The sequence below is a fragment of the Fundulus heteroclitus genome, chromosome 5, assembly GCF_011125445.2.
Source record: "Fundulus heteroclitus isolate FHET01 chromosome 5, MU-UCD_Fhet_4.1, whole genome shotgun sequence".
NCBI lineage: Eukaryota > Metazoa > Chordata > Actinopteri > Cyprinodontiformes > Fundulidae > Fundulus > Fundulus heteroclitus.
Window position 1 is genome coordinate 13,855,248 of NC_046365.1, and position 26,546 is coordinate 13,881,793.

General features: G+C 39.8%; 1 protein-coding gene across 4 annotated transcripts; it reads right to left on the bottom strand.

Annotated features, from left to right (window-relative positions):
* Positions 1-9,220: 9,220 nt before the first annotated feature.
* Positions 9,221-26,169, bottom strand: ankrd49 (ankyrin repeat domain 49). 4 transcript variants are annotated; one of them, XM_021318051.2, is made up of 3 exons: positions 26,041-26,169; positions 21,748-21,993; positions 9,221-10,479 (listed from the first exon to the last, which is right to left on the bottom strand). In XM_021318051.2, the coding sequence occupies exons 2-3, from the start codon at positions 21,958-21,960 to the stop codon at positions 9,994-9,996; spliced, it is 699 nt and encodes a 232-aa protein (XP_021173726.1). In that variant the 5' UTR covers positions 21,961-21,993; positions 26,041-26,169; the 3' UTR covers positions 9,221-9,993. The 4 variants fall into 4 exon arrangements, with proteins under 4 accessions (XP_021173726.1, XP_012721005.1, XP_012721004.1 ...); XM_012865551.3 differs by having other exon boundaries at positions 25,999-26,101; XM_012865550.3 differs by having other exon boundaries at positions 25,994-26,093.
* Positions 26,170-26,546: the final 377 nt, after the last annotated feature.

Here is a 26,546-nt window from a genome sequence, read left to right on the forward strand (position 1 = left end):
TTTCTGAGAGTTTATTGAAAGAAAGATGATTAGTGGATGAGGAAACCAGAGAGGCAGGACTGGACTGGAACCGGGGTGTAGATAAGAGCAGGAACTGGAGAACTGCAGAGAGTTCTTGAGATGCAGGGTTGCTGTAGAGCCAGAGAAGCAGAGCGAGACTGTTCTAGGGAGAGCAGGGCTGCTGGAGTACAGGGGCAGCAGGAGATCCAAGCAATGAAGCAGCGAGTAAACTTGGAGCACAGGGGTGGCAGGCAGTCCAGCACAGAGCAGAGAGCAATCCTGGAGCACAGAGGTAGAAGTAAATCCAGCAGCAGATGCCTTACTTAAAACACAGAGTTGGAAGGAGATCCAGCAGCTAGCAGAGGCTTTACTTGAGGGACAGAGGTGGCAGGAAATCCAGCAACTAGCAGAGGCTTACTTGTGTATCTGGGATCTTGCTCTTTCGGTCATAACCCAGATTTCATGACCATAGGTGAGGGTAGGAATGTAGACCAACCAGTAAATCGAGACCTTCGCCTTTCAGCTTAGCTCTATCTTCATCACAGCATGAGATCCACCTGTCGATATCTTGTTCCATACTCCTGTCACTCCTGAACAAGACCCTAAGATACTTCTATGCCTCCACCTTAAGACAGAAACCCCTGGCTGTATTAAAAGGGCTTAATAAATTGTTTGATTTATGGATTGATTGGTTGTTTGATGTCAACCCTCACTTTACAATAACTTTACACTTTACAACACACTTTACAATAACATAACAATGCTGATGTTTTATGTTTTCTTTTTGAACCCTTACTGGCTATGACCCTTTGGTGGGCCCTACATCCATCCATCCATTTTCCAATATGCTTATAACCTGCTGGGGTCGCGAGGAGTGCTGGTGTTTATCTCCAGCTGTCAATGGGCAAGAGGCGGGGTACAACCTGGACAGGTCGCCGATGACAACATTAAATTGATTATTTTTAACTTTGGAATTCACATACAACACAGCAGCTTTCTTTTTGGACTGGTTAATTAACCATCAGCTAATCATGTCGCCGGGAATATAAATGCAACTTAATTTATTTGATGTGGGATTTTTAGGTGTTGAAAAGTCATTAGTTCTGCATCTGCATCTTGTTTGTGAGAATGCTTTTTAGCTTCACGGTTCCTTCGTTCTGCAGCTCATCATCTTCACAGAAATGTGTTAAAACATATTATTTCTTACTCATTAATGTTTTAAACAAATGTTATTTAAGAAGTAGAACAGCCTCATGTAATTAAAGCTGAATTAATTTCTAGATTGGCTGTCTTCAGGACGTAAGGCTTTTTCAGTGGTGCCCTGGGTGCTTTGGGAAAAATGGCCTTTGCTTACTGAATGGGATTGTAGAGTTATATTCATACTCAGACCTGGGCATTGCATACAACAGGTAAAGTAAGCAGAAAACACATCAACAATGTTCTTAGTCTGAATCTTTCAAATGGGACCAGATGTTGGCTACAAAAAAAATAGTCCAACAAACCAAAATGTGTCTATAAATAACGGATGTGTTATGAAGAACAATGGTATGAGGACTAAGTACTGAAGAAGACCATGTGCAAAAAACGTGCTGAATTGTATTAGTATTTACAAAGCATTCGTCTTACTATGTGAACATCGATATCAGCTGGTTTAATACATCATGGTCAATAAAAAGGTTACACAATATTGCACAGAGTGGTACGGCTGGTAAAAGCAAAGAGACCTTCACAAAAAGAGACCTTTAAAAAAAAGTCTTGCTATTGCAAACCACATTAATGCCAATGGATTTTTATATGTCTATATGGTCAATAAAGTATTGTTGGAGCCATAATCCAGCAGTGGAAAGAAAATAATTTTGCATTAAACCACTAAAGGCCAGAGGAGGCAAAAGAATTATCAAAGCGTTGACTCGCAGAAATCTTCCCGAAAAGAGCTGGAAATAGCAGGTGCAGTTTTTCGCATGAAAACGATCATGAATGTACTCGACCACAATGGTCTTTATGGACATTCGCTGCGCAAGACTCCACGGATGAAAAAGAAAACGTACTTGTTTAAAGTTTACAGCAAACCATTTGGAGACGCTGATGAGAAACTGGGGAAATACTGTACAGTCTGGTCGGGTAGATCCAACTACTTGGATATTATTGCACACATCAGGTAGAGAAAGAAAGGCTCTGCACATCAGACACCCCCCCCCCCCCCCCCCCCCGGCCAAAAGGGAAGTTTGCTGGAGGCAACATTATGATACAGGCTGTTTTAAAGCATATGGTCCTGACAGGCTTCAGAAGGACCCCAGGAGCTCTTCTACACAGTTTGTGTGGCAGAACTGGTTAAAATTTCACCTGAGCAATGCATTGGACGAGTCTCTCCATACAGGAGATGTCTTGAAGTTGCCAATACAAAAAAGGGTTTCCCCAACTATTTAATGCATTTCTAAAAGTGCATTAAACACTTATTCACTATGCCATCCATCTTCTTCCGCTTATCCAGGGTCGGGTCGCGGGGGTAGCAGCTTCAGTAGGGAGGCCCAGACGTCCCTCTCCCCAGCCACTTGGGCCAGCTCCTCAGGAGGAATCCCAAGGCGTTCCCAGGCCAGCCGGGAGACATAGTCCCTCCAGACTGTCCTGGGTCTTACTCTGGGTCTTCTTCTATGTTGTTACTTTTTTTTTTTTTTTTACCAGTAACCTATTTTTTAGATTCAAAGACAACCTATTATGATTCCATTTAAACATTTAGGATGGGTCTATGGGCAATTGGTTCATTACATGTTTTTTTATATGCAAAATAATTCTCAGATAATGAGATTTCCCCTTCCCAGTTTCACCTATTTTGAATGATCTGTATTTAGGGTTCTATCACTTTTATGCAAATAAGCTGTAGCTGGACAGGCCCCCGACTCAGTATTTACACTTTGGCTGGAAAGAGGTGCACAGTGGTAGCCTTGTTTTACTTTTTCTTTGTCTGGCATTAGTGACCTTTTAATGAAAGTAGGCTGACAGGAAGGGGGCTGAGAGAGAGGGTGAAGACATGCAGCAAAGGTCCACGGGTTCATGTGACAGCGACGTTTCCTTGCAGGAAAAAGGTGCTGGGGTCCAATCTCTAGGTCTTTCAGAATCAGAATCAGAAATACTTTAATAATACCAAAGGGAAATTGTTTTCGTTACACGCTCCAGATATACGAACAACATCTATCTATCTATCTATCTATCTATCTATCTATCTATCTATCTATCTATCTATCTATCTATCTATCTATCTATCTATCTATCTATCTATCTATCTATCTATCTATCTATCTATCTATCTATCTATCTATCTATCTACATACTTTTTTTTACAGATCTGGAATATAGTGATAATGACAATTTGCAAAATGAATACATGTCAATAATTTTGAGTCAGAATTACAGAGGGGGGTGTCTGACTCTCTGAGGGAGGCATTGTAGAGATTGATGACCACAGGCAGGAATGATTTCCTGTGGCGCTCTGTGGTGCATCTAAGTAAGAGGAGTCTTCTGCTGAAGGAGCTCCTCTGCTGGGCCAGTGTGTCGTAGAGAGGGTGTGAGACATTGTCTAAGATGGACTGGAGACTGGACAGCATCCTCCTCTCTGCCACTGCCGTCAGTGTCCAGTTCCTCCCCCACAACATCCCCCGCCCTCCTGATCAGTTTGTTCAGTCTGTTGTTGTCGGCACCCCACAGCCCACTGCCCCAGCATGTGACAGCAAAGATGATCGTGCCGGCAATAACAGACTCATAAAACATCCTCAACTGCATCCCACAGATGTTAAAGGACCTCAGCCTCCTCAGGAAGAAGAGTCGGCTTTGACCCTTTTTGTAGTCCCTTTTCTGGTCCAGTGAAGCTTATTGTTAAAGTACACTCCAAGGTACTTATACTCCTCCACAGTGTCTACAGGGACCCCCTGGATGGAAACAGGGGTCACAGGTGTTTTTGTCCTCCTCAGATCCACTATTAGCTCCTTAGTCTTTGTCACGTTGAGCTGCAGATGGTTCAGCTCACTCCAAGTGACAAAGTTGCCCACCACTGTCCTATATTCACTCTCATCACCCTTTTCAATGCAGCCAACTATTGCTGAGTCATCAGAAAACCTCTGAAGGTGGCAGGACTCAGTGCAATACTTGAAGTCTGAGGTGAAGAGGAAGGGGGAGAGGACAGTCCCCTGAGGGGCCCCAGTGTTGCTGACCACCCTGTCAGACACACAGTTCTGCATGGAGTTGGCATGTTTCTCCCCATGTCGATTTGTTAGACTGAAAAATTACATGCTTGATCAAATATACATGGTTTGCAGGCTTTGTGAACAAAATCCGGCCATGATTTTAAAATATTGGCTGCAGAAAAGTCTCTATGGCTGTCAGAGGCTCTGACATGAATCATGTGAAACAGCATAAATCAGGATTGTGACATTCCTTGTTTAGACCTGGCAAGAGTTTTGTATTCAGTGTCTGTCTATACATTTTTGAACAGCTGAACAATCCTGAAGTTCATGCAGAGCATAAACCACATCACTCTGTTTTGGTTGCAATTTCCAAAAACAAATGTAATCAAGACATAATGTGAAGATATTCTTTCAAACCATCATCAAAATTCATCTTTATCTGTTGCTTGATTTATCCTGCATACCTAATATGTTCCTTGTTTTGCGCTTTTTCTTTAATTCTCTTGGGTTTTATTTCATGTCAGAAAAAGTGGATTGACATTTGTCATGAATATTGTTATAGCGGCTTAGGAAAAGAAATCGTCTCCAGTTCTAAATCCTTCAAATGTTACAATACTGTTTTTGTGTCACCTTTCACATTTACTGTGAAGTTAAGTTTATAAATGATTGTGATAAGTGTTTTGACATAAAGTCACCTGCTGCCTCACTGATTAAATGTTAAACCACTCAACTAATTTTTTTTTGCCCCCAAAGTGAATAATTATATGCTTCATCATGCACACAGTACAATTTCACTGGTATATTTATCATGAATTAGCAGGCGGGGTGATGTGTTTGCAGCGACAAATGCAAGTCCGTCTTCTGATTCAGATTACATTTTGGGATAAGGATATATTTTATGATTTTTAATTGAATCGTGAATTCGTTAAACCTGATTTGAATGTTATTGCGGCCATGCTGACCAATGCTTAGAGCAAAAGTGCAACAGTGGCTCAAGGGGAGCCGATAGCTGAATAGATCACAAAGTTGCAGAGCACATTAAAGTGGCGAGATGAAGATGAACAGTGAAGATTGCTCCAATGTCTGAGTAGAATCCAAATAAAAACCCTAGAAATAGAAGCTGGAAAAAGGACTTTGTGGGGATAACAGGACAAATTTCTCTGGCGGATACATGAAGCTGGCAGTGAGTGGATGAGAAGCTTGAACGACATGGTAAAACACAACCTTAGCAAAGCCTGTTGACTGATTAAAGACCTCTGAAATGATTTGTGTGTGTACAAATCATCGTTTACTTTCCATTCCACCAAGTCCATGTGTTGTGGCATTTCAATTTCCATGCTCCACTTCAGAATAACACCTCAGCTGGAATAACACCTCTAATTAGCTCTGGAATAACACCCCTAATCAGAAATCCCAGGAAAAATCTCAGACACCTGTTGAGCTTTTGGGCCACAAGGCGGTATAAAGTCAGGTTAGTGATTTTACCGCTTTATCACTGAAAAGACAGGAAGCAGGCCATGGTGCACTCCAGCGCTCCTGTACAGCTGATGATCTCTCTGCAACCAGGTTTCATGTGTAGTTGGTGCCCGCAACCAGTTTTGTCCCTCAGAAGTGTTTCAGTCCAGCTGTTATGGAGAAATTACCTGATGCACGACTGTAAAGCCCAGGATTTAAAAAAAAAAAAAAATGAAAAAAAGAAGAAAGCAGTGGGAAATGAAGCAGCCAACTATCATGAACCATGTCATTTTTTAAATGACGCTTTAAACAGCTTGTAAGCACCATCTGGATCAGCTCAGCAATGATATCCATTATCCCATCTGACTAACCATAAGCAAATATCTGGTTGTCATGGCAACGTTACACATATGACTTCCCTGTATGACTTCTCTGCAATGTGTTATCCCTCATGAGCCATATAAGCGCCTTCCTAGTCTGCGTGTTAGATAATTAATGCCATCGTTGGCAACAAAGACATTACCGTAATGGGCAGCACTGCCTTTTTTTCGAGTTGAATGCAGTCGGTACATTATCCAGCGACGGCATATAATGTGGTCTGCCAGAAATGAACAAGCATTTCACAAAGAACATTCCTGCAGGTCGGTACCTTACCTTTTTAGCTCATAGCACGGGTGTTACAGAGGTTGGCAGTCTTGCAGGATAGACCAAAACGTTTTTGCACAAGCATAAAATGATCGGTACGATCTCTTAAAATTAACACACAATAACTACAACTATTTTTTTTAGACAAACCAGCAAACAATACAGACACAATAGCGTGCATTGGGGTGGATGAAGTGGAATTCATGCAATATGTGCTAAGCTGCATGCGTTCATTATGTGTATAATGTATGAGCTGATAGACGAGTAACACATGCATGTCGATGTGTAATATGTTAGTGTATGTGTGTGTGTGTGTGTGTGTGTGTGTGTGGCAAAATACACTTCTAGCATGTCTGCCGGTCACTGCTTTGAAGAGAGGGCAGTCATCTTGCTGCTACCTGGCTGGGGTCATGGTGCAGCCTTTTGATTCAAAAAAGTAAATGTGGGTATAACTCGGTACCACCAAAAGTCCTTTAATAAACTATTGCATGTGTTGAAAGGATTAGAGAAATGACTGATAAAGAAGCAAATGTATTGTCAACAAAGACACAGCCTCAAAAGGGAAAAAAAATATACAAACCATCAGGCCCAGTTACCTAAAAACTGTTAAAAACTGTATTTTATCATGAATAGGTAAGTTTGTTTCACATCAGGTAGACGTGTCCCATATTAACTTCTTTCAATCGGTTTTAGACTCTATGCTTATCATTTTTAAATGCTAACAATGTCTGTATTAATCATTAATGCCACTAATAAAATCTGACATGAGGTGAAAATGGCTTTGCAAAGACTGCCTCTTGAAAAAGTTTCATCCATCTCCCACCTTTCGTTGGGGAGTTATGGAAGGGTTAGTGAAACGGCATCCTCTACAGTCACATGATCTGATCGGGCACGAAAGTTTGTGTAACACATCTGCCAAACAAGTAGCTCCAAACGCACGTCTGTCCCTCTAAGATGGCGGCAGAGTTTCCTTTCTTGAGTATGACGTGTTTCGAAAAAATACCAAAACACAGATAAGAAAATGGAGTCACTGACAAAACGTGTTGGTTTGTGATCAGTGCGACTGAGCAGATAAGGTACCAGGCTGTTAGCTGGTCTGGAGCAGGTTAGCAGCACAGAATAAATCACCTTGATAAATTATGTGTTACTGCTTTTGTGAAACCGAGTCGAGGCTTAATTCAACCAGGATATAAATCTGCTAATCTGCTATCTTGGTTGTGTGAAGCAGCCCTCAGAACCGAAGCTGTTGGTGATGAACTGAGGGGCAAAACAACCAGCGGACACAAAAGATATGGATTTGATTTGTGTCTGATTAATAGAAAACCACATCAGGACGGTCGATTTAAAAATTAAAAAATAATAAAAATGGGCAAACAACAATAACAGACAAACAAAAAACACTTTCAAGTTGAAATAAAAAAAAATAAAAAATCTGTCAAGCATAAATAACAAGCTTTACTTTCTAGTTCCAAGTTTCTTTCTCTCTACAGAGAAGAGTGACGACAGCAGTGCATTAACAGGAACGTTGCGTTCTCTTAATAAATATGTACTCAGCATCAGTAGGGCGTCACGTCTGGTGCCTTTTTTTAAAAAAAAAACAGTTTTAAGTGCACAATTAGGCAGCAACAAATTAAGACAAACATTTACTCTTAATTGGATCACAATTGGCCCATAGAGAAAAAAAATACAATACACATATACTCTTTTAAAATGGCCAAACTGCACACAAGTTTAGGCTTCTACATGTTTTTCAAGCTAAGCAGATTTGAATTTAAAAAGGGGGGAAAAAGCACTCTGTACATGAATTTAGCTTATTTTTTTAAATCTCAGAACCATCACAATTCGCATCAAGATGCAGGAAGAGCAGGTTGCTTGGTAACCTGCGGAGGAAACACGACCAACTTTAATTATATTCTCATACGTATCTGCTGTGTAAATGACCTGACTTTAACACTGAAACTCAGACCTCATTTGGACACCAGTGTTAGATCCATACGTAACCATTGATACACAGACCTGTGTTTAACTAAAGTCTTCATGTAGCCTCTATGTTGAAATAACGTCTCAGTGGGAGAAAGTTACACTCCAATGTTTAGGTACTTGAAAAAAGGAATGACCGCTAAAACAAGGCTTGGATGTTCAGTAAAAGAAAAACAATCTCAGCTTGGATTCTTTGAATGGAAATACTTTATTTACTAGCTGAGAGTACAAGCAGATCCTTTTAGTGGAAGTTCATCACGCTCACCCTCAGAAAACAATACCTGTGTTCATGTTAATGCCGCCACCGACCCTCACACATCGAAAGCGTTTGCCTATTGTTGCGGACTGGCTAACGGCTCCTATGCATCCTCTCGGTTTTACGGGAATAGACTCTGAAACCCAACGCTAACTCCACTGGAGGTTGTGGTTGACGTGGAAACTTGACATAAGCTCAGTGAGTCAGGCTGAACTGGAAAGAGGAGGTTGTCACAGTAACCTCAACATCATTTGGTGTACCAGCGCTTCAAATAGAAAACAGTATACATCACTTTTCAGATTCTTTAGCGTAAAAAGAGGTCTTACAGGTAACATCAAAAAACTTACCATTTTCCTCATATTCAACAAAAGCAGGATGCATTTCTGATCAATTAAACTAAGATAACATTTTGAGTCTCTCCCCACTTGTTTGGCCAAAACTAGTTTTTCTTTTCTTTTCATACATCCTGTCAGTTTATGAGACAACCTGCAAGTTCTTGACAGAGAGCTGTGTTACATTTAAATTATATCTGTAAACCTGAGTTCACTTAACTCTATAGAACACCTTTAAAAAAAGTAAACTATGATAAATGTATGAGCAAGTCAACAAAGACATGAGGGATACTTTGTTCAGGGATGCGTCTGTGCTGCACAGGGATCTGCCTCACATACAAAATACCAAATAAATAATGCAAAGAAATGTATGGTTCAGGTTCAAGTCTTCCTTTATTTATTACGTTAACCACCTTCAAGCCATGAAACAGCTGCAACAAAGAAAGCAAGGAGTTCATTTACAGACTGAATCAGACCCCTTGAACTTCCACAGCTTATATTCAAACATCGATGTATCTTTTAGATTTTATGTGACAGACTAACAAAGGTAGTGCCTTACTAATCTGGAAGGAAAGGATATATAGTGGCTGTGCACTCCACAAATCTGAGCTCTATGGAAAGACTGGAAATAGAGTAATCCATTGTTTTAAAGTTTACACCAAGTCATGTAGAGGCAACCAAACTGTGGAAGAAGGTGCTGTGGTAAGATGGGACCAAAACTGCATCACCTGACCCGAAACACACCCCCATGATGAGGCGTGGGGGGTGGCGGCGTCGTGCTGTGGGGATTCTTCTCTTCAGCAGGAACAGGGAAGCTGGTTGGCTCACGGGAAGATGAAGGAAACCAGAAACACGTGGAAGCAAACGCATCAGAAGCAACAGACTCGAGCTCACCTTCCAGCAACTGAGTGACCCTAAACATGCAGACACATCTACAATGAAGGGCAAACGATTCTTTTCCTTCCACTCAATCATCACGTGCCACTTTCATTGGTCTATCACCTAAAACCCGAACGAAATACATCGGTTTGTGGTTGACAGGCAACTAAATGTGGAGAAAGTTACGTGTCAGTACGTTTGCAAGTTACAGCAGTTGAGAGTCGAGAAGGTTTTTAATCCATCGCTGAGCCTAAATACAGCGATTAGACTAGGATGCTGTCACAGATGGGACCACATTGACGCAGTCTTCCACCATCTCAAACATGAAGTAATACGGACCGCTGCGCCGGGCCACGTCGCCGGCCGTTTCCCCGCTGCTGCTGCGCAGCCCGGGTTTCAGGTTCCTCTTGGAGAGCAGGAACTCCAAAACGTGGGCGCTGTTTGGTTTGGAGGAGTTGGAGTGGGAGGCGGCCAGGTGCAGCGGCGTGAGCCCCCCGTTGGTCTGGGCGTTGAGCTGGGCGCCGTGCTGCAGCAGGCAGCTGGCCACGGCGACGTGGCTCCACCGGCAGGCGCTGTGCAGAGGCGTCCACCCGTCGACCGTACGGTGATTGACCAGGGAGCCGGCGGCGAGCAGGGTCCTGACCACCTGGACGTGGCCGCTGTACGCCGCGCGGTGGAGCGGCGTGTAGCCGTCCTCGTCACAGCAGTGCACCAGCAGGGGGTCGGCGGCTAACAACCGGAGAACTGTCTGCAGCTGAGAGAACAGAGATAGCAGCATTATAAACCAGCATACGCCTGAGGCTTGTGCTTTTCAACAGATGCATGCAGTAGAAATCATTCTGCCTTTTTATTTTGATGACCTTAATGTTTTAAACTGTTTTCTTCTTACCTTGCCATGTCTGTGTTTCTAAAAAATGCCTTTTAAATGAGTCAATCAGTGAAGAAAAGCTCCTGTTTTTATTTATATATATATATATATATATATATATATATATATATATATATATATATATATATATATATATATATATATATATATATATATAGCGTGTATTGGGATGAAGGGTGTAAAAGTTATATTTCAGAATGAGGGGCTGTGGGGTTTCCATCTTCATTTGTTTGATCGCCTCACAGGTTGCAGCAGACACTTTAAAGCTCCGTGTATATTCTATGAGGGCCTGCCAATTGTAATTATTAGCTCGTGAACAGATCGCTCACATTTCACCAGGAACTGCTCGGAACGACTTTCGGCTAATTACTAAGTACCATGCTTTCAGGCTCTGTATGCCTGCAATAGATTGGCCTATAACGGTCATTTAATGCAGGGTAAGCAAAGAGGTGGTAAGGTGGCCAAGTTGGTCACAACAACAGATGTTAGCTAGAGCGAACTTTTACGGTAAAAACTGACATAATTAACTATGAACCCAAAACAGAAAGACATTAAGACTGTTTATCTATTTATTATATATTGCAGCATGTATCGACAGATTTACAAACTGTATCCTATGTCACGTTTTACTCGTATTTTGCTTTCATAGACGGGATTTCCACGTGTCCAGTTCATGTCTACACCTCCTAGTTCAAAACCCCACATCATATTGCCCAATCACTGTGAGAGTCATAGTGTAGCATGTACACCACATGCATAACGAATGAATGAATATCAAAGCTTAATTTCTTTGTTTTTAACCCCTTATAGACTGTTAATGCAAACTGCTTCAGCTTGTAAGATAAAAAGAGGCGCCTGTCACTATCCGGCCTGTACAGGAAGTCGCCCTGTTCTTGGTCGCACCTACATTTAGGCGAAGCTCACCCTGTGGCTTCAGCTGATGCATCTGACACATAGACTCTAAGGGAACTAGAGTATTGATTAAATTCATTATTTTCAATTGGTTCCTAACAGATGAGAAATCAAGACAAGTGGGGCTGAGGAAGCTCATTTTAAAGCAAGCCCCCCCCCATATCTAAAGGTAAAGCGCACAGAGCCTCTTGACTCTCTGCTTGAACTTTGAGAGACCTTTTCATTTTCCCAGCATTAATGACGCTGCTGAAAACAAACGGGGTATGACTTAAGGTTTCAGAAATTATGAGTAACTTTGCTACATGCTTTTCTGATTGATGATTCATTAGTGTGCAACGTCAAAACCTTTACATCACTGCCCCCATTCTCAGCCAACGGAAAATTACTACTTGGACATAGCCAATAACAAAACTAATACAATCTGAAATTTTAAAAATCCCAGAACAATAGCAAATTAACGGATTTCTTTTCATCCGTTTTTGTTCATAGCAGTTAAGTGGAGAATGCAGATAAATATGATGGTATAAATAAGTAATATTTTTTCAACCTGTATTTGCTATGAGACAGACTGTTTATTTACACGCAGGAATGGAAGTTGCCAAAAGGAATAATTTGATGCGTCACGGTATCGAGGAAACAGATGGTTACGACTGTAAATAAACTCAAACAGCACAGAGGGGGAAAAAATGATTAGATGGAAGAACGAAACACTTTGCTCAAGCCAAAACATTTTTCAGGAATATTTGATATTTGCGCTGCTATTTTCAGCAGGATAATCTTATTCTCTTTCTTAAAAGGATCAAGGATTGCGATAGTGTTCCTTCAACAAACAGTTATAAGACATTATACAACAGGTTCAGTAACAAATCTTTGTACATGTGTTGAATTGGGTAAAAGCCAATTCATCACCTGCACTCCAATCATGTCTTACTTCTTTTATAAATAAGATGCACAACAACAGGTTGACATCTTAGCAGACGTATTTGGCAAAATTAAATAATACGGCAAGCTTTTGGATAAAATCGATCTAAGTAAATATTTGCATTCATCAAGTGTCTCATTTTAGACTCTAGTTTTTCCAGTTTTATTTACTTACCAGATGCACCTGAAATAAATTTTCCCCAAATGTAATATTAGAAAGTTTAAAATGCAACGACCTTTCCCTCAGAAGTCTTTTTCAATAAGACTCGTTTCAATGAAATTCTCTTTGACCACAGAGTAAAACCTCTGCATCTTTAAAGGATAATGAACTAGTCATTGGTTCAATTATCATGGCTCAAATAAAGACCCATTTTTTTCTTCCGTAAGTCTCTGCCTTTCTTGCCTTGATAATCCTCCGCCACAGGCAGTAAACCCTGCTGCCAAGATCTCACTTCACAGCAGCCATTAAAACGCAACGAGAATTCATTCAGTGTTTCAAGTACAACTCTTTTCAGCTTCACTAATTGAAAATGACTACGCAGTTCAAAGTTCTCCGAAAATATGAATGGCAGCTATAAATAAGTACACAGAACCACTACACCACTTCTACTTACTTTTTGAGCTGGAGTAATTAGAAATCCTCTCCTTAAAAAAATAATAGCTGGCTAGTTCAGCCATCAGCCTGGCTCTGATGTCTGCCAATTTCAGCTTAATCAAAGCAGACCGGTGATGAGCGGGGCAAAAACTCAAATCCATTTTTTATCCGATTGGCGAATGAGGCGTGGTGGTGCTGCCAGGTTGTACCAACAACAGTAACACCATTTCACAGGTTAAGTGTGTCACAAACACGTTTCTAAGTTGGGTTTTTCAACACGATGGTCAAAGCAGCCATACCTATCATAAAAGGGAAAATGATCAGAGGGTTGCATAAACAGAGTGATATATGGAGGGGTTGTGATTCTTTTTAACATTAAACTCCACAAAAAAAGGCGTTTTCAGGTGGCATGCTTGTTTTAAATATGCTAAAATGCTGTGCTGCTGAGTTTTAAGGAAAACTACAGAAAAACGACAAAAGAAAGTAACGACTAAAAGAAAACAAGTGATCCTTAATGACCACACACAGTAACCAAGTATTGGACCAATGTTGACTGACCAGCGACTGAAAGGTCATGATCACCGTCTGGTATAAAGTAAATGCAGTATAGTATACCTACAAACTCTGTTAAATAATAAATATTACCCCAAAATAATAAAATGATGTATAACTTTTTAGGTTTGTAATAAATACTGTACAAAGAGAACGGGAACTTTGCTGGATCCTCAGTGTTTAGGGCTACATAAAGAATAATTATAATTTAAAAATGAAATCAAACAATAGCACAACAATACAGGTCAGTTAACCCCAGCTTGCTCCCTGGGCGCTGGGAGCTGCCCATAAGTGATGGGTTAAATCAGGGGTGTCAAACATACGGCCCGAGGGCCGGATCCGGCGCGCCGAACAATTTAGTCCGGCCCTGTGGCTAAATGCATTATCATTATAAAAAAAAAAAAATAATAATAAAATAATAATAATAATAATATTTTTTTTTTCCTTTTCTCCAGTGTCCTATCTGGCAATGTGGCAATAAGAATTGTTGTCCTAATGCCAAAAAGAGCTCATCAGATTTGACTTTCACAAGTGGAGCAGTGCGGCTTTTGCCATAGTGCTCCGCTTGATTTATGAATGTGAATAGTTTTATTATGATTCATGCGGGGAATATCTCAAATGATATGGACACTACAATGGGAAAGTAGGAGAGGAGAGGAAGAACAAGAAAAAAAACCAAAGGTGATAGAAAGAGGAGATAAAAGGAAGAGAATGATAAAACAATTATTGAAAAAAACATGTACTTCGTTTAATTGAAAATATGCAGTTCCTATATTGTCCACAAGGGGCGCTGTGTTGTAATCAGCAGATTAAGCTTCAGGTATGGAAAATTTTAAATAATTTCTTAATTTTTATCTTTTTGATGTATTTTGTCATGTAGGACAGTGTTCTTAAGTTCCAAAAAATGTGAATAAATGTTTTTCAACATTGTATAATCACTGTGATCAGTTCTTATGCATGATGCACAAGTAAATGTTTAACAGAGTAAAAGTATTGTTGAAATTGCACATACTTTTCTTAAAAACGCTGAGGTTATTCATAATATATTGTGTAAAAGTGAAATTAATTTAATATAAAAATCAACAACAAGTCCACATTTATTAGTTCTATTTAATCTTGCAATGAGTTAACTAATGTGGCCCTCTTGAGGGCCACATTAAGCTGAATGTGGCCCCTCAACCAAAATGAGTTTGACACCCCTGGGTTAAATGAAGATGACAAATTATGTTGGAATGTACAATCACAATGACAAAGGTGTCCTTTATTTCTTTCTTTCTACATGAAGTGACATCTCTTTGTTTCTAAAACATTGCTCATTCCACAGCAGTCTATTATAATAACCAGCGAGGGACGCTAATTATTCTCAGCCCATCCTTGTTTAGAGTTGGGAGTCATTAGGAGCTTGTGTTAAATATCAACAATGCAATGGAGACACCATGCTGTTAATTTACAACAGCATGTGCTGGTAAGAATAAACAGATGAATAAATAATAAAGGTCCTAAAGATAAAGACACCACAGGAAATCATTTCTCAACTAAACACCCTCAAAACTATCACTCCAGCTGTCATAATAGCTAACATGACTACAAATGACAACATCCCAGCCAGGTTTGGTGTTGGTTGCTCAGTTAGCACGATCTCTCCATTGATGAGGTTCATACATGTACTGCCGCAGTTTCCATTTCAACTTTCTTTAACAAAGTGCAAACCTCTAAAAAATAGCCAACAGCAACAGATACAGACACAAAGACTATAATAAGAAAACTCCCACGGACTGTCCAACATGAGCTCAGAGCCTTTTCATCGTGAGGTGGCCGTGCTAACCACCATTTTTCATCGATGTAGGTTGTTGTACCTGTGATACTTTTTTTGGGTAGGCTTTGTTGTTCTTTTTGTGTCTCTTTCTGCAGGTGTAGAAGCAGACTCTGAAGACGTTATCTCTTTTTTTCCTCCTTTCTACACCTTTTCTCCCTTTTGCCGTTTTGCCTCGTCTTTTCCGTTTCTATGTCCACTGAACTTGAAATAATCCCAAAATAATATCTGATATATTAAAGAATTATTTTTGTTCTTTGACAATGTATTTTGGGAAAAACTGTTTAGTTTTAAACTAAGAGCAACATATATGCTTGTGCCTGTTATGTTGCTCACATAAAACTAAGAACAACATGTGTTATTTTCTTATAACTTGTTTTAACTTGTGGTGGGAACCTATGACAATGTGTTGTGGGAAAGACCGATTCTGTATTCCTTATTTTGCTTATATTTGCGCTATTATCTGAGTTTGCAATATTATTTTGCTTCACACACTGCTGAGATGCTGGGAACGTTTTTTGTTTTGGAAACAGGACGAACAGCTCAGATGGGAGGGAGAAGTGACCACTCTCGCTCCCATCTGATACTTTGTTTATTGGTATAAAAAGGAGGGGACCACCCTCAGTCGTTGAAGTCAGGCATGGGTTGTATGGACGCCCGGCCACGTGGATTGCTCTCTAACCGGACTGACCGACTTCCCAGTCCTAACCATGGTAAGAGATGGAACAACACGGCTGTTTGAAAGCTTGCCAGGCTTTAAGTGCTTGCTACTTTGCGTGTGCGAAGTGCTTGCTGTTTTGTGTTGCTGTGTTCTGTGGGGAATAATAAATGTGTGCCTTATATTCTAACAGAAAGTGTTTGAGTCCTTATTTGTGTTTGCCGATCTCTTCCGATCCTGAAATAAACATTTCATAAAACAATATCCGATAAAGTTTTTTTGCATATATATCAAGCGGAGCACTATAGCAAAAGCAGTAATGCTCCATGTGAGAATGTAAATCTGTTGGGCTCTCTTTGGCACTAAAGAAGCAATTCTCAGTGACACACAGCAGGACAGCACACATAGGAAAAAAAAGCACTAATCAGAACGACCGGCAGCACAATCAGTGAATGAAATCGTAAAATCTTCAGTAACCCATTCCCTGTGATTGCGATAAAAGCAAAATATACTATAATTTTAAATAATGTTAAAAACCCCTGAATCAGCTATCTTTGTTCAGATAGAAAGGAGTTCAAGCAGTGAATTTTTTTTTTTGCACCTCCTCTGAATGTTAGAAATTAATAATGATCAAACTGTGTTGCCTTCACTGTTCCGGCAGCGCAGCGGGAGGTCGTGTGTAACAGCTTTCAGTGGAAGACACCGCCGGGTAATAAACTTCCACTACAACAAGCCACAGCGTGAGTAATAGTCACAAAGCACACGCTGACATAATTATAGGGCAGAGACCACCCACACAAAACGGGCTACTGTGCCGTCCTCACCATTTAAACTGCTTTTAGCAGAAAATGTAAGGTAATTTGTAAATATTTGTTTTATGAAATTAATCAGTGATTAAATTCTATGATTTTCCTTTCTTAATCCCTGGAGTGTAAACCACTGTGTGGCCAGCAGCTGGGCTCAGCAGACAGTCGTTACATGGCAAAAGATATATTACATGTAATATGCTGTGAATACATTAGTTTGACAGATCTTAACTCATTAGTTTCTTACAGCAGTTTTCGTTTTTTTAATGGTTCACGCATCCATTAGAGATTCAGGGTGAATCAGTAGAGTCCCTTACAGGAGTGCTTGATTTTTTTTATTTTATTTCATTTAATACACAATGTACATCTATACTGCTGCTTAGTTTTAATATTTGAGGTATTTAAAACAACTGCTACAGTACAATCTTCTTAAATCGGGTCACATAAAATAAACTTTCCAAGGATGAGGTGCAAAACAGCTTTCAGAGTACAGGTCTGAATACAAACGTGCTCCCTCTGTGAGACTGTTCCTTAACCTCATTCTGCTCAAGAGGTGGAATACCAGAGGTGGAAGTCAGAAATGTGAAAAATAGGTAAAATGTTATCTCAAATGCTGTTTAACTTGGTGCGTCTGTCTTAAGGTTTGCTGTACACTTAACCGAGGACCTCAAACTGAGCATGCTCATTATGGCAGCACAGAATTTAAGTGAGAAAGGCTGCAGAAAACTGGCATGATTTAGGACGCAGATTTAAAATTGTTATATTTTCCCCCAAAGACCAGCATCTAGTTGTCTGCTGTGAGATTTCTATAATCAAGATGTTGACCCTGTGAACACGCTGAATGGAGTTATTGAGTGAACTGACGCTCTGTCAGATTCAAAACCAAAAGCTCTATTAAAGAACAGGCAGCATGTTTCACGATCTGCAGCCTCTTTTGTTTCATATCTATTAGGAACAAAATGCTGCTTTGAAAGCGACTCTTCATGGGCTCCACCTCAGTCCCAGTGTCAACATTATTTATCCTTAAATACAATTCATGCAAAGCCGAAGACGGACCCAAAATGATGGCAAAAATATAATAAACATTTAGTGGTAAAAAAAAATGCTTTTATAACAAATCAAACCCAATTATTTCCACTATTACTTAGTAAGAAATGTTCTATTAAAAGTACAATTGTTTATTTTGTGCTTTTATTTTTCTATATAGAATAGTTACTATCTTTGAATTGTGCCGTTGTGCACTTTTTATCTCTTTTTATCCTGTCCATTTTTTTTATTTGATCTACTTTGTCTCAGCATCTTTTTGTTTGTATTTCAGCTTGTTGAAAAGTGCTACAGAAATAAACTTTGATTGATTGAAAATTCTAAACATGAAGCTGTTGCCTTTCTAATAAAATTGTGCAACACTGGATGTCTGATAATGTGGAAAAATTGCAGAATGAACTATTAATTAAGAACTATTACTGGTAGTTTTTCATAAAAGGCATCAAACATGTTGCAACATCTGAACATTATATCTAATGCTGAAGGATGTTTTGAGCAGCGTAGCAGAAAAGGGGATCGAGTTGAACGAAGTTTTTTTCTGACCTTCAACTATATTCACTGGTCTAGACTGGAGGAAATGTAATTGCTTTTCACAAAGCTAAAAAAGAAAAACAACAGTATTTACCTCTCTCCAGGTTTCTCCAGCTGTCAGTCTGCATCTAGCATCAAACCGTCCTGAACCAGCGGGCCTAACTGAGGCCGCTTTGGGTTTTTATCCCTGTAAGCTGTGACTCTGCATCATGTGCGAGATCTTTTTGCACGTCTTAATTTCTTAACAGTTTTCAGCCCGTTTAAACAGAATGGTCAGTCAGACCGGTGGAAAACTACAAAGTCACGTCAAAGAGAAACCATCTCCTCCGTGACAGCTGCTGCATTTCTTAGCCGATCACGCTAAAAGCAGGAAGGAGAAAAGGAAGAGAGGAACAAGTTGAACAGACTGGCTAAGAGTGAAGAGCTCTAAATGCTGCTATTAACGACAGAGATGTGGGGGAAGTGGAAAATTGCGTTTCCTATTACGATGACACCACTGAGAAAATTGCAGCAGCATTTTAACTACTGGAAACGTTAAGCCAAAGCAGCAGCAGGAATAAACGAGGTGCATCTCAGGACTGTCTGAGGAAACTAAAAAATCTGATTCCTTGGTCTGACTAAACCTGGTTGTTAAAAGTCACGGTTTTCCCTTAAGTGGGCTAATGTGACTTTATCTTTACATTTGGTACCTTCTCTCAAACACAGCAGTCGTATCTCCTTTCAAAAGTTGTCTGCATCTTAATACAAGCTCTTTTTTTTTCTAAATGAAACTGATCAAAACCAACAAAACAAAAAGAACAAAACCAGCGTAAGTGCCTGAGAGCTGCGTGTATTACCTGCTCGTCTAATGGGAGCAGAGGAGACCATCTTTCAAAAGCAGGATTATCTATGAAAGCCATCTTTGGTTTTGATCTTAATGGCTCCCATTTATATACATGTGGAAATATATGGAAAGGCCATTAAAGATCAAATATGACACAAAGTGTACAAACCCATAAACCCAAAATGGAAAAAAAAAAACAAGCTGTGTGACAAACTAAGGACTTAGTTTGCTGAAACACCTTCATGAGCCATGAAGACGTCCATGTCTGCAGATCCCGATCAACCTCCCTTCACAGCATTGTTTCAGTTCACTGCAGTTTGCTGATTTTTGTTTCCATGGTGCTCTGGTAAAAAGGTCCCAACACACTTTTTCTGCTCCTCTCCCTCTCAGGAGTCCTACAGCAGCAGCGTGGGCGGACTCAGCGTTTTCATCTCGGCTTGGTTTGTTCTCCCTAACGTCGCGTGACTGCGGGATCTACTAAGACTCTTTGGAATCAGGAGGTCAAATTTAGATAGATCTAGTTAAAGACCAGATGATTTCATTACATCGTGATATGCTGGGCCCTGGATTAGAGTACAGGAGGGTGGAAATGAAGTGTAAACATGAAGGATAAAAGACATCAGCTCCTCACTGAACTAACACTGGTAATATAGACACAGTGTCAGAAGAATCTGCCTAATCAAAGGGATAAAAGAGCAGGTTTAGGAAACTGTATGAAACAATGATCTGAGAGAGAGAAAATAAAAGTTAGGTATGGAGTGAACTAGTTCTGCAGCTGCATTACATAACCTGTTTGTATTCGTCTCTCACGTATTTCAGTCACCAACCTAATCATCAAACTCTTGAGCGGCAGGCTTGCTGAAAACATCTCATTAAAGACAGAGTTTGCTAAAAAAAAAAAAAAAAAAAAAAAAGCAGCAATAACTTGGACAGCATCGCGGACCAACTAAAGAGATTTGCCGGAACCAGCTTTGCCGGCACAAATTATCCTTTTTACCTCGGCTCTGTCTCACATTCACCCGGTCTGTCTGTTGTCCCCCTGACGCGACGTTCTCAGCTCATTTCATGCGTCTGAATCTAGGCAGATAATGAGTTTGTAAAGCCCACGACTGCAGGCTAACACGTCAGCTTTCTCATTCTTCAGATAAACGCTCTAGAGTTGATAAGAGATTCACACTGCTGGAGTGATTTCCATGTTTTCTTCTTACAACAACCACCTTTATACTATTGGGTTTTTATGCGCCGCATTAAACAAATACAATTACATACATTTTCCTGCGAGCCTAGAGGACCTGAATAATTAGCTATTGTGTAATCCAGTCCAAGTAATTCTCTGCTTAGCGCAGTTCAGTGATGCTTCGATGAATCTGCAAAATATGGCGCAGGAGCATATTCAGCCACCTTTACTCCAACATCCTGAGTATGAGCCAACCTGAGTCCCCCAATGCGTAAATAATACAACGGCTGTGTGACGGTTTGTTAGTGAACAAACTCACGAAGACCAAGGAACACACCACACAGGTCAGGTAGAAGGTCCTGGAGCAGTTCAAGGCAGGATCTGCTTATAAAAGCATATCTCAAGCTTTAAATACTGAACAGAGCTCTCTTTAAGCCATCATCCGAAAAAATGGAAAGCGCTTAAAACAAATGTGAAGCCAATAAGACGTGCCGTCCACCTAGACTGACAGACCAGACTAGAAGAGCATTGATCAGAGAAGTTGCCTAGAGGCCCATGGTACCCTTGGAGAGGCCGAAAAGAGCTGCAGCTCAGCAGGGAGAGTCTATTAACAGGATAACTATTAGTCGTGCACTTCCTAAATCTGGCCTTTATAGACGAGTTGCAAGAAGAAAGCTTTTCTTGACAAAAATAAAAAAAAGCCAGACATGAATCATAAAGAGAATCTGTCGCTAGAGGTGAAAACCACTGCTGGCAGTCCGTCTCCATCCAGTCGGAACGAGCCTGAGCCTTTTTGGGATGGGCAAACATCTCTAGATGTGTAGAGGTATTAGAAACACACACGGAGGATATTCAGCTGCAATTCAAACCTTTCCAGGTGTCTCTTGGCCAAAATATAAAAAAATAATATAGAGCCTTCTTCTTGTTGGCACGAATTATCAAATAAAATATACTGAAGGTCCTATTAGATGTTCAATGGGGTATATATATAAAAATATAGAAAAACAAAAAGAAAAAAAAGGGGGGAAAAAAAGAAAGAAAAAAAGAAGAAAAAAACAAAAAAAAAACAAAAACTGCACTACATAGTCAGTATTAAGGCAAATACAGTATAGAAATCTCAATCCTGTTAAGAGTCATCTACAGAGTTGTTCAGGAAAGCTTGTGAGAACGAGGAGAACAAGACAAGAACACTACAAAAAAAAAAAAAAAAACAGTGATGAACTGCATCACTGGGTAATTACAATTAGTGAAGCAATGATTTCAGGCCTTGTCCAGTCGAAGCGTTGCTCGCGGACACTTACGCGATTGTTTTCTGCTGCCCAGAGAATGAGCTCCTTGGGCTTGTCTTTGAGCGCCTCCTCCTTCTCTTGGTACCACTCCTCGCTGTGCGTCTCCTCGTCCACCTCCTCTTCCTCGTCCTTGCTCGCGGTCCAGGAGCTCATGGGCCCTCTGGGGATCAGGTGTCCGTGGGTGTCAAGGAGCTCGAGCTGGTTGAAATCTTCAGGAAACTCCATTCCTCAACCAATTTCGTTGAAGAGTCCGAGACACTGAAAGAAACGAGGAAGTGAATCAAGAGGACTTGAATAACTAAAGAGAGGCAATAGAAGAGAAAAAAAAACACGAGAATTCGTTGTACTGGTGCAGAGGAAGGGAAACAACTCTACATCATTTTACCAATTAACCTAAGGTCCCCAAATAATGAGATTTAGCACAGTAGCAACTGTTGCCATTGTTCTGCAGCCCCTGAGTCGATTATTTACTCCCCTGAACATTAAAGTGTTGCACAGTCAGGCGTCCCAGGCGGACCTAAGCCTCGCTCGACATCGCATTGACAGGTTTGGTTGCAATAAATCCAGATTTTCTTCTCTCTGTTAGATAAGTTCTATAACAGAGGTGTCAAACTAATTTCTATATGGGGCCATTTTGGCATCATGAAGTCATTAAAAGGGCCACTTGCATGTGTAGAGACGATACTTTTCATTTCGTAATTTCATTCCAGTTCACACAGTTGTATAAAAAATGCACAGTAACATAAAAGTAGCACTCTTAGGCCCAGTTTATACAGTTTATCTGCAAAAAAAAGTTGATATTAGGGTAGGTTACACTTACAGGAGGCACAGTTTTAGCCACTTTATACACTATAAAAGGATATATGCCTTTTTTTTTTTTGGCTCTCGAGGGCCGGATGATTTACCTTGAAGGGCCAGATTTGGCCCGCGGGCCTTGAGTTTGACACCTGTGTTCTATAATAATTTAAAACAGGCCTGTAATAATGCACATATTTTTTGTTAGTGTTCGCTGTAATTCTACACTGCAAAAAGGGCACTCAAAGTAAGTAAAATTTTCTTGGAATTTGTGTATTTATCCTAGATTTGAGAAGCTAAATAAAACTATTTGCCAATGGAATAAGATTTTTGCACTTAAAATAAGAACAATTCATCTCCATCATCTTATTTCAAGTGCAGGAATAATATCTATTTATCTTATTTTAGGGGTAAAAATACTCATTCCATTGGCAAATAGTCTTATTTAGCATCTAGATTTCAACCAACGTTTCAGCTGTTCTATGCTGGGTTTCTCTATTGAAGCATGTTGAAATGAAGCTCCTGGGACGTCGTCATCTTCCAAAATGATTAGTATTGCAGTTGTTACCATTGTAATTTGCACACTGCTTGTCCGAAAAGCCGGGAAACTGGGCTGTCTCTGTGCAAATGTGACGACATTTGAGAAATGCCAAATTATTTATTGCATTGAATGAATCAATATTTTTACCCACTCCTAATGGATACCGTATTTTTCGGATCATAAGGCACACTTTAAATCCTTACATTTTCTCTATAATTGATGGTGCACCTTATGTATGATTACCGTTGTGCTTTCTGGCCATTCTCACTGACAGGTGGGAGCCTGCTGGAAAATAAACGGCTCTAGGTGCTCAGCTAGCTAATTCCGCATTTTACCATCCGTTCCACCGCTTTGTCCCACTGGCAGAAAGTGTGGAAATTGTAGGAATTTGCCACAAGAAATGAAGACAACAGTACGCTCGACTATGAAGGGTAAAACGTACATGGAGAGTAGGGCTGAACAATTAATTGCATTTTCAATATAATCGCGATTTAAAAAAACGCAATTTCCAAATCGCAGAGTCTGCAATTTTTGGCTATGTAACAATTAGGGAATTAGACACGTCCATTAGGTGTTGGTAAAATGCTTGAAGTGGGTTTGCCTCCACATGGAAGGGAAGACAGTTGAAGCAGTGAGATAATTTAATTTTATTACTTGTTTTAGAGTTTATATAATCATACATAGCATTAAGTACAGGTCAATCAGTTTAATACATAGACTTACTTGTTGGTTGGACTTTATGTTCAACAAGGATTGATGTCCAATTAAATAAAAAGCTGTTCTCTTGAACAATATTCTGATTAATAGAAACATTAAAAGTTCTTGTTTTAAATAGTCCTTGTTTACAAACATCTTTATTTAGACGCCATTTTTGTTGCTTGTGGTTAATGCAGAGAAAAGTCAAAATTGCAATTTTGGTTGGAATATATTGTAGGCAGAACGCAATCATTTCTGCTCTGAGTTTAGATGCTGCGGGTCTTTTAGCAACTAATCTGCACAGCGAGGAAACAAAATGATTTGTTGCTTGTATATGTTTAAAAAGACATGATAAATTAAACTGGAAAAAAAAAATCACAGTAAATCGCAATATTAAGAAAAAAAATTGCAATTAGATTATTTTCCAAAATCGTTCAGCCCTAGTGGAGAGTCAGCGCGGAGTCCGCCAAGCTCACAGAATACGCAGTGTGTGGGAGCCTTTAGGCAGCCGGCGCCCCTGTATGCGCTAGCAACAATAAACCCAGTAAGTTAATTTAATATAAAAAAGTTACGTTTAATTTGGCCTCATGTTAGAAACCAGGCAGTGTAGTCCAACTACTCTGTCCTCCAAACAGAGACGAATAGAGAGCTGTTGACGTGAAGGGCCGGAGTGATATTTCACACTTGGGAAGAATATTTAGTGCGCCTTATAATCAGGTGTGCCTTATGTGTGGACAAGGAAGCACAAAGACACGTTAATTCACTGTGTGCCTTATGATCCGGTGGACCTTATGGTCTGAAAAATGGTAGTGGTAGTCCTGTAAATTGAGTTTTCCTTTTGACCCAGACAATTTCTTCACCCTACCATAATAACTTGAAGAATTGCAGATGAGGCCTTGTAAACTAGTAACTTTTGTTTCACATACTTTTTCAAAAGGGAATTAAAATTCATAGTAAAAAAAACAAACCATTTTAATTATGCTCATGTTAAGCCTTAAAAATGTGCAGAGTGACATAAAAATTGATAAACTGACTAGACAGCAAATGGACCATCACAGGATACGCAGAGAGGATCATCAGGACTGGACTCCATCCATTCATAACCTGCACAGACAGGCTCAGGGCCAAAAAAAGGCTGCTAGAATAGCTGTCGACCCAAATCACCCTGCTCACAGGTTATTCAGACTTTTACCTTCAGGTCGGCGGCACAGACAGCTAATCGGAGCCGACACAGAACCAGTTTCTGTCCCCAGACGTTGACTCTAATGAACCGTAACAGTCAGTGTAAACAGCTACTCTGATGTGGGGTAAATGTAAACATACTGCCCCTGTTTTTAATTTGCCGTTTCTTGCTGGTTTATTTTTGCAAGATGCGAGCGTTGGAGTGCAAAGTCAGAGTCCTTGTTTTTACCCTCAGACTTGGTAAATAAAGTTGATTCTGATTATGTCCTACCGTTTTAAGTCGTCTGCTTTAGTTTTTTTTTTGATAACAGTCACATTAGATGCCATTTTATTAAATCTCAGTAAAAAAAACAAAAAGATAAGTAGAAATACAAAGGCTCCAAAACCTGGTGCAAACATTTGGTAACAGCGCTGTTGTTTGATCATGTAAATTATATATATAGATATATAATTTTTTTCCAATAACAATTAAATGTCGTAAAGAGAAACGGGAATAAAAAGGGAAATAAGATCACATTAAACATCGAATTCATAGAAAAAAACGAAGTTTCAAGTCTATACGTGCAACAACATGCATTAACAGATGGATAATTACAGATGCTAGTTGTGGTTAGATGATTAAATTTATATAAGAACTGTAGCAAAAAAATAAATAAAAAAAATTAACATCCTGCTGACTGATAATTCATATCCGCTGCAAAACGGAAACCGGTTCAAGCCTCTGGAATAATTCATAGAAAGATTATGAAGTGTTTAAAATTAGATGAAAGAAACGACGATGTTTGGCTAACATCAACAACACAGGGCTACAGCACAGTTCAAGCTAGCTCTGAAGTAAAACAGGTTGGGAAAAGCAAAAGCCCCGCTGCTTCACATGTTTTGTCATATGCAGCTACTCTTGGTAAATAATGTCAACACCAAGTCTGCTGGAAACCGAGACCAAAGCAGTCAGCTACGGACACAGAAACACTGAATGGCTCAAAGTTGCCTCGATGCTTACGCCCAAAACATTTCCCACCCGGCCTTTTAAAATGTTTTACTCACCTCACCTCAATAAATGTAACAACTTATTTGATCCTGTATTGTTTTACCTTTGAAGAGACACGTAAAAAGGGGCACATGGGATGTGAAGTTTCTTCCAAACATCAATAAATGGGCCTGGTGAGGACAAAAACAGCGTTACCCATAAGCCCCTGCAGTTTGCGTACTTCTTCTCTGGTTCAATTTGTGGTAGCTTAGCTGCATCTTTCGCTCTCTACTGGCTTATGCTGGTCCCCTTGTGTATTAGCAGAATGTAACACCGTGTCTGTTAGTTTCTTCTAAGATCTACTCTAGTAAATTTGAGTGTTTATTAAGATGGCATTGTATTAGTTCGAAATTAAGAAATTAATGGATTTAAAACAGTTTCTTGCTTAAGCTAGTAATTGGCCAAGGTACTATGTAATTACAAATCTCCTACAATAAACACTCCATATATTTCAAATGTATCATCGGTTTTGAAATTGGATACAAGTTTTGGCTGACCAATAACACATTACATACTAATTTCATTATCTTTTAAAAATCACTGATCTATTTCTGATTTGAAACAGAAAAG